This window comes from Chelonia mydas, chromosome 7 (assembly GCF_015237465.2).
Source record: "Chelonia mydas isolate rCheMyd1 chromosome 7, rCheMyd1.pri.v2, whole genome shotgun sequence".
NCBI classification, from domain to species: domain Eukaryota; kingdom Metazoa; phylum Chordata; order Testudines; family Cheloniidae; genus Chelonia; species Chelonia mydas.
Window position 1 is genome coordinate 108,796,650 of NC_057853.1, and position 9,031 is coordinate 108,805,680.

Sequence of the window (9,031 nt, forward strand, 5' to 3'; positions counted from 1 at the left end):
GTCTCAAGAGTGACTTCTTTATCTACATCTGACACTTCTGAGAAATATAATAGAAAAAAATCTAGTTAGCTGATCTGGGCAATTATTGAAGAATATTTGTTCGAGACAGAATAATCTGAAGTGTGTGTAAATTGCATTCACTTTTTAAATTTGATTTTATTTCTTGGCCTGAAATATGCCTTTTTACACTAGTTTAAACTTAAGCCATAGATCAAGGGTCTGCCCTCAGTTATCCCAGCCTGAATCACTAAACTCTTTTGAAGTCAATGCAATTACACCAATAGAATCAGAATCAGACCCGCGAAGTTGAGCAGTGTGTAATATGCTCATAACTGGACAGGGTGCTGCAATTTGATGTTGGCTTGTGATGCTGTTTGCAATATTACCGGTCTGCACAGTACCTTCAGATGGGTAAAGATGCCAGTCACCAGCCCTCAGACACAGAGAATCAGACACAGAGACAGGAAAACCTGACACTCCTGGATTTGTGTGAAAAATTCTCAAAGAAAATTCTTTCTCTGCCTCCGGCCCCTAAACTCTTTGTGAATGGGGCCAGTGCAACATGTGGCCTTTCACCCTGCCCAAGCACCATTGCCAGACAGCCACACTCAGAGAATTGTTTGTTAATAGTCCAATTAGATAATTGCCATCTTTCACTCCTTTTGCTCTACATTTCCCATAAAGGAATGAATAAGGAGAGCAGCATGAAGAGGGCTTCTGCCCTGCAAGGTGACAAGAAGGGCTGGAGCATGCTCTTTGCACAAGGCCATTTGCTTGAATTGAATCATTGTAGCCTAATCAATGGTCTTATTGGATTACTGGCTGTTGCGGTTCTCAAAGATATTGTAGCAGAGACAATGAAATAGCCAGGGTAAAACTTTTTTTTTTATCCTTTAGTAGACACGCAGTGGAGATTTTTCACGGGCTATCTCTCTCTCTCCCTCTCTCCCCTCCTGGATCTATCTGAACACAAAGCTGGCTTTTTTTTTTTTTTTCCTTCAATGAGCAGGCTCTCCCAATTGGTTCAGTGTTTGTGAAGGTGCAGAATTAGCACACACACACACACACACAAAGCAAGCCTCTGAACTGAATTAAGGAGAGGTAGGAGTTTAAGATGGCTGTCTGTGGAGAGATGTGTTCAGGAGGATTTCTGCTGGGCTGATCCTCGGCTTCCTTGGACAGACCCACTCCAGGGGAAAACTTTTTTGTGTGCAGTGGTTGGTTTGTTTCGTTTAGACTCCAGGCTGCTTTTCTGCAACTGCATGTTTCCAGCCTTTCCTAGCAGCTTTATTCAGATTTATTTGGCGTGTCTTGGATAAAGCCACTGTATAATCTGGAGGGTCAAAGGCAGACTGAAGAAAGTTAATAATGGCTGCTAATGGTGCTAACAATTCAGGGTGAATCTTGTCAAAAGTTTTTTTTTTTTCCGCCCCCCTTTCTGGAAGTCTCAGCCTTTTGATTGTGTGTTTCCTGAAAGCAAGACCAATCATTTCAGTTTATTCACTGGCTAAACTCTACTTGATTGGGGACAAGCACACAAACCATCCATTACGATCTGATATATTATCCAAACAATTTAGTGTATTCATGAGGTAACCTAAATGTGGAGGCTGCAAAATTACCCCTAATCAATTGAAACAGCGAGTGCGCGTCCCTCTGTGTGTGTAACAACTACATGTCTCTGTAATAAGGCAGACATTAAATCATTTTGGAGTTGTACTGTTGAGTACCTGATCACTGGGGCTCAGGGAAGCTGGACAGCCACATTAGGACGTAGGGATCGAGGAAGAAGCAAGCTGCCTTTCTGTTGGGATCAAAGCCGACCTTCCTTGCGAGAGGTGCTTTCCCAGATCCCCACCCGTCTGACCGCAGGCTGTGCAACAGCCAACCTAGACTTTCTTTTCTTTTCTTCTCTTCTTTGCTTTGTTTTATTGCACTACATGTTTGGGAAACAAGACAAAATGGACGTTAGATGCAATTCAGAGGCTGAAGCGAACCGGGTCTCGAAGAACGGACATAAAGAGGGCAAGGAAAGCAAAGGGTCTGAAGGAAATATTTCTACTTCTTTTTTGAAGGATCAGCAAGGGACTTATTCTGCCTCGGCCGTTTCGGAAGATTGTAATAAAAGTAAATCTAGTTCTGCAGACCCGGACTATTGCAGGAGGATCCTAGTTAGAGGTAGGAGTTTTGGAGGCATTTTGTGTGTGTGTGGGAGAGAGAGAGAGAGATCGGAATTCGAGTCTTATTTTTATTAAAAATATGTATGTTGGGGTTTCAAGATTTTCCTCTTTTCCTGCGGATACAGAGGGGGAAATACCGCTGTAGAGTGTACCGCAGCATTTCCAGAGGCAAGGGGTTCTAAGTCTATGGCTATTTGATAGGGTCTGATTTAGTTTTTTATTTTTTATTTTTTGGTATCTTTTATTAATGTACGCCTTTGGTTCCTGGGGAAAGTTTATCTGCATTGCATTTCTTTCCCACTTTTCCTTGGGGCCTCTTAACCGCCAACCGTGGGGGCCGTGAAATGCATTTATTTACAGCCTTGCTTGATTCGCCATAGACTTTCCCAACGGTGCCCTCTTCTACAGAGAGCTCGGCGAGTGTCAGAGTCCCCCCGGCGGGGCTAACGGTGCGCCCGAGTAATCTTGAGCAATGCCACGAATAAGCAGCGATCGCGGGTTAATTTTGTAACACCTACGATGCCCTTCCCCACGGAAAGTCCTTGCGCTCGCTGCTTCTGCACACCTCGGACGCTAGAAAGGAGATGCTCGGATAAAAATAGTGTATTTCGCCTTTTGCATCTCGGTGCATTTGTGGTGTTTGTGGTTTTGTTGGGTTATTTCATTCTGGGGAGGGGATATATATAAAATGTAGGGGTTTCTGCTAGGTCCTCTGTCCCAGGGTCCATAATGTGAGGTGGAATTTACTGGGTTGACGGCGGAAGAACTATTTCCAAAGCAATCACTCTTTAAAAAGCAGACAGGAGGGATTGAATTGGGTTTCTGTATATTGACTGTTTTTATTTCCCTCCTCCCCATCCTTCGGGATCATTTCCCAGTCCACTAATGAAATGATTTGATAGTGCTCTGCGGAAATTACAGTTTTATTAAGGTGTGTGTGTGCAGGGAGGATAGAATTATAATAAAATCAGTGCAAAGGAGGCCTTGTAAACAATAATTAATCCTTGCGCGACCGATTGACCCGAGAGAGGGGTCAGGTTGAAACGATGTGGTTATCTATGACTTAAAGTGTATTGTGGAGGTAAAATTACGGAAAGCAAGGTTGGGAATGCTCTAGTGTAATCTGAATCGAGCTCTCGCATGACAGTTTTGCTAATCAGATTTGCCCTGCTTTCTTAGGTCGGTGCTAAAATAAAAGTGAGGCTTTTCTGTGTGGTTTGTTTTAATTTTTTCTCCCCCTCCGGGCATTTTTAAAGAGTAAAGAAGCGGCCAAAACGCTCTCTCCTGCCATTCGGGGTGCGAGATGCACTTAAAATCCAAAACCGCCGCATGGTGAAATGAAACATTTCGTAAGCTCGAAATGGTCCTGCCCAGGAATAGCTGCTTCTGGGCTTGCGAGGCTTGCTACCCAATAATAACAATAACCCAGCAGCACCAAAGAATAACCCTACAGTGAATAGGGCCCAAGAACGCTTGGTGTTTGTTACAGCACTGAGATCTCTTAGTGAAATGTATTAAACGTCCTTAAAAAGAAAGTCGGGCTGGGGGAATTATTTACAGATCTCTGACCCGTAGCGCCTCCTCTTTTCCTGGGTACGGTATCCCCATGCCATGCCCTGATTTTACCAGCCCGATGGCCGCCTGGTTAACCTGGCTTTGGGTGAGGACGCGGGCTGGGAGCCTGCCCGGCAGCTCTTTGCATTGCTCCGAAAGCGGTTCCTCGGTGTAAAGTGACTGCGCGTTTCTTTGCCAGATGCCAAAGGTTCAATAAGAGAGATTATTCTGCCTAAAGGACTTGATCTGGACCGCCCCAAACGGACCCGAACGTCTTTCACCGCGGAGCAGCTGTACCGGCTGGAGATGGAGTTCCAGAGGTGCCAGTACGTGGTGGGACGGGAAAGGACCGAACTGGCCCGGCAGCTCAATCTTTCGGAAACTCAGGTAGTGCAGAGAAAGCACCTGCTGCTAGGCACCTTTGAGACCTCTTCCCCCCCCCCCCCCCTTCCCGAGTCCCAGCGCAGACACACTCCTCAGGGATGCCGCTGAAGCCTGGTCCACATAAACACCTGCTCGCGGGCTTACATCGGCTAGACAGGCAAAGGCAGTTTCTGTTTCTAGAGCCCACTGCCTGGTTCACACAGGATCACAGGCCTCCTGGCAGACACAGGCGCACACTTTGTGGCAAACCGTTTCCCCACCCCATAATAATCCCAGTGATCTGTGAATATTCACCCTCAGACACAACCTGACACGCAGGCTTACACACACACACACACACACACACAGAGAGAGCTGCTACACCCTGAAAGAAAATAGGGAGGCTTAAAAGTAGCTGACAACTTGGTTTGGTCACAAACTGAGCTACAGAATGTAGCAAATCTCTTCTGGAACTCAGTAAATGCGGGCGAAGCGGTTTCTGATGAGACATTCGATACACAATGCGCATTATCAGAATGATGCTTGGGGTGTGTGTGTGAGGGGGGGGAGGAGAGTTGCTTTCAAAATGTGTGGCATTGAATTCCCGGGTGGGAGCTGGGGATGGAGGGTGTCCAGATTTGAAAGGCAATACAGTGTAAGCAATGCAAACCACTTTTCATAACACAAGTCCGCATGCAGGCAGCTGTCACTGTTTGCACGAGCTCCAGTGCTTCCCGTGAGCTGTGGGTGGATTCAAATCAAGTTTTATGCCCTTTTCCACGTTAGACTGCTAGACTGTTTCAGACAAAAGTACGCTACCGGCAAGCATATAATCAACAAATACAGAGCTCATAAATGATTTTCTATTCGATATATTTACTTGCCCCTCTAAACGTCTCTTGTTTGATTTTGCCTGCTAATGTGTCTTTAAATTGAGTTGTTGTTGTTGTGTTTGTTGTTTTTTACGTTTGGAGTGTGTGTGAGCGTGGGGAGGTATTTTCACAGAATCGCATGGGGGGAAAAAACCCTGTCCATGCGCAATTTGGCGATGAAGGGAGCTGGAATCGTGCTGCATTAAAATGGACTAATATACAAATTCTGCTTTGTTCTTAATTTCATTTTTACCTGGCGTGGGGGGTTGGATTGCAACACCGGCCACATTTTAAGTTTTCAAGTGCAATTTAAAGAGAGGGAAAAAAGTATCCTTTGCACCTCACAAGAATCAGGTCAGCATTGGCTGACCCACTGTAACTTTTTAGAGAGAGGGGTTTTGTTTTGTTTTTTTTTTCCGCCCAGAACCTCTGTTGCAAAATAAGGATGAGCCAATTCCCTCTGTAATTTAAAACCTCCTGATCTCCCCCTGCAGCGTCTAGCATAGGAGGTGACACGGGCCTTAAGTATTCTACGTGGGAAGGAAATAGTGTATAGAAGAGACTCTGCGAAAGGGAACGATATTGTAATGCGACAGCGAAAAAGTAACTGAATTATTAGCTGCTTTGGGGAAAAACGCTAGACAATCCCCAGTGCTTCATAACGGAAAATAGATAGCCGGTAATTAGTCCTACTTGTGTAAATGCCACTGAATTAAAACCCGTCTTATCAGATGTATTTATCTTTCATTCCTCCCTATTATTAAATGAACTAGGTTGGTGGACAATAGCGAAGTTTCTGCCCTGTTTGACTGCCTCTCTTTTTGTTCTGGGGGCTGAGCGAGGAGTTATTGACAGGGCAGTGAACAGAGTGTCCTGTATGATTGTGCAGTGTCCAGTGAATGTTTATGTCCGTTCGAACAATTAAAAGTGCAAGGGGAAAAATAACCCCAAAGTCAGCGGGGGAAAAAGAACAAACTTCTAAAGCCTGGTTCCCTATGTCTGTTAAAAGATCACCCGGGGTAATAAATCCCTCTGACAAACTAATGAGCCTTTCTTTGCCGTGGGGCAGGTAAGGCAAGTTAAACAGTCTCAGAGGCTAGAGGAATATAGATTGTATTTCTCTGAGTTAAAATCGTATTTCAAAGGGGCGAAGGGGGATGCAGCCTGCTATGAGATGTGGGGAAAGGGCCGGGCAGCGGCACCAGGCCTTCTCCTCTGGCGTGGGAGCCGAGAACAGAGAAGAACCACGTTACTGTCACTGGATGAGCGTGTAACTCCACGCTGCCGGGGAGGGAAGAGGAGCGGAATGAGCCTCCCCCTCTCCCCGAGGGTGCAGCTTCGGAGCCTGCTGGATTGTGCCGGGGGGTGCCACCCGCCCCAGGTTTAGGGCTGGCTCTGAAATAAAACCAATTTAAAGGGTCCGATCCTGCTACCATTGAAACCCATGGCGAAATTTCCGCTGGCTGCAGGAGTGGAGAACCCGAGCCCTTTAAGGTGCCTCCGGGTGCTACACAGCTCCCGAAGTCAGAACTCATAAATCCGAGGCAGGATTCCCCCTCTTCCCCCCCCCCCCCGTCGTAAAAAATGCAGCTGAGTGGTTCATTGCAACTCCCTAAGCCTCCTCCTCTCCCCGCCCAGACTCTCCGATGCGGTGTAAACTCCCTGATTCCGGAGTGCCCGGCAATGCTCAAGCCGGCGTCCATTGTCCAGTCCCAGGGCCGGGCCGGGGGTAAATGGAGAAATGCCGCAACCCCGGAGCCCCTTGGCCCCCGGGCTGCCCCCCCAGCCCCGCTCACCCTGTGCCTCTCTCCCCAGGTAAAGGTCTGGTTCCAGAACAGGCGCACGAAGCAGAAAAAGGACCAAGGCAAAGACTCGGAGCTGAGGTCCGTGGTGTCGGAGACCGCCGCCACCTGCAGCGTCCTCCGGCTCCTGGAGCAAGGCCGGCTGCTCTCCCCGCCGGGACTGCCCGGCCTCCTGCCCCCCTGCGCCACCGGCGCCTTGGGCTCCGCGCTGCGGGCCCCCAGCCTCACCATCGGCACCACGGGCACCGCCAGCTCAGGGCCCGCGGGCGGCTCCCCGCACTCGCCGGCGGTGAGCAGCGCGGCTGGGCCCCCCCAGGCTGCGGGACTCCACGCCTCGCCCAGCGCCGGCCATAACCTCTTCAGCCTGCCGGTGCCCACCCTCCTGGGCTCGGTGGCCGGCCGGCTGTCCTCTAATCCTTTGACAATGGCCGGATCTCTGGCAGGAAACTTGCAGGAACTATCAGCCAGGTACCTGAGCTCTTCCGCCTTCGAGCCCTACTCCAGGACCAACAATAAAGAAGGCGCTGAGAAAAAAGCCCTGGACTGACTCTGAGTAACTCTATGTATTTATATTTATAGTATCTATTTGTGGCGATATTTATGGAATAATGACACGTTAGCATCTCATCAGCCCTCCCTTCATTCCCCCTTCCGCACACTCTCCTGCCCCCCCATAATAACCCCCCCCCCCACCATGCTTCCCGAACCAGACTTATTTCCGAATGCAACAAGGAACGAAACTATGTTTAGAGGCGAAATCATGAAGTGGACAAACACCTCACCCAAGTGTAGCCGCTAAATAAACGGATTCCAGACCACACAGCCGGGACGCCATCACTGTTAGTGATGGAGACCCCTTTATTTTAGCGTGGGCGGGTGTGAGGGGGGGAAAGGCAGGGTGGGGGAGGTTTGCCAGCAGCTCAAAACCAAACATTTTGACTGCATTCTGAATCAAACCAATGCAAACCTAACGATGATCCACGTTTTTATCTGGGAAAGGGACTGGGGAGGAGGGGGGAAATGGGAAGGGGAAGTTGTTTGCAGTTTAATCATAACCGTTTTGACTATATTCTGAATTAAACCAATGCAAACCGCTGGGGAAGTCGATTCCAAACAAATGGACATAGAAATGGAACCATCAGGTGGATTTAAATGTGTTGCCAAGACTTCAGTGACTCTAAGCACAAATTTGCTCAAGGTTTTGTGGCCCCATATATGTATATGATGACTGCACTACATTAACAGTTTAGTATCCTAGTTTGTATTTATATTTGCTCTTGATACAGATCCAATCCAGAAAAAAAGTCTGTCACTTAAAAAAAATATTGAATAGTTTAAGGATCGGAACAGACTGCCTTTAAAACCCGCGCATTAAATGCAGATACAGAAACCAGTGACTTTAGATTGTTTTTAATAAAAACAATATTTCACTTCAAGATAATGCAACGCCCCTTTTTTTAGTTTCAAGAGCTAGTTCTTCGAACCAAAAATAACATTAAAATGTTGTAAAGGTAAATATGTGAAATAAGGGAAAGTAAGGGAGAGAGATTGGCGTGACTCCATCTATACCTATTAAAATGGCAGGTTTTTTTCTACTTGAGTTTCCAATACCTGCAAAGTGTATCCAAATTAAACATCTTTAGGGTTTCCTCCCTCCAGAATACTCTCGCAAATTACTTACATTTTGATTAAAATGAAAGTAAAATATAAAGAACGTATCTTTTTGTACTTCGGTGTAATAATCCTTTTTGTCCTTTTGCATACTTGTTACGGTTATTTTTTTCTCCATCCGCCAGGATGTTTATTCCAAACTCTAGCATTCTGATCTATTTCACATTAAGTTTCAGTACTTGAATTTGTCAGAAAAAGAATTCTGTAGTTAGCTAGTTTGTTTGTTTTAGTTTTTCTTTCTTTAACCTTTAATATAAGGCGTTTACAAGCTGTATAAATACGTGCCACCAAACCTTAACCAAAAATAATTACAAAAAATGGAATGGTTGCTGTAGTCTAGAGAATTAACTATAAAACAGAACTGGAGAGAGAGCGAGAGCGAGAGAGCAGGACAGAAAACAAAATAGTAATTTTATTGTGAATTATTTACGTCGGAAGTTTCTAGGCAATAGTGGAGAAAATAATGAATGAATCGAGCGCCGAGAACTTGCTACTAACTTTTGTTCTGAATGTTTTTGGCTATTTGGATGTTTTGTATTTATGTGGTGAGAGTGAAATATATTATATCTATATGACGACAGAATTAGGT

General features: G+C 46.3%; 1 protein-coding gene across 1 annotated transcript; it reads left to right on the forward strand.

The window, feature by feature from the left end:
- The first annotated feature begins 299 nt into the window (after positions 1 to 299).
- Positions 300 to 7,642, forward strand: VAX1 (ventral anterior homeobox 1). The gene is made up of 3 exons (XM_037904816.2): positions 300 to 2,178; positions 3,934 to 4,121; positions 6,785 to 7,642. Exons 1-3 carry the CDS (start codon positions 1,941 to 1,943, stop codon positions 7,316 to 7,318), a joined length of 960 nt encoding a protein of 319 aa, XP_037760744.1. The 5' UTR covers positions 300 to 1,940; the 3' UTR covers positions 7,319 to 7,642.
- The last annotated feature ends 1,389 nt before the right edge of the window (positions 7,643 to 9,031 follow it).

Bases quoted from the DNA above. Each gene is read 5' to 3' on its own strand.
- VAX1 (XM_037904816.2), top strand. From the start codon at position 1,941: ATGTTTGGGAAACAAGACAAAATGGACGTTAGATGCAATTCAGAGGCT. The intron at 2,179-3,933 runs GTAGGAGTTTTG...TTTCTTTGCCAG, and splicing joins CAGGAGGATCCTAGTTAGAG to ATGCCAAAGGTTCAATAAGA. The intron at 4,122-6,784 runs GTAGTGCAGAGA...CTCTCTCCCCAG, and splicing joins TCAATCTTTCGGAAACTCAG to GTAAAGGTCTGGTTCCAGAA.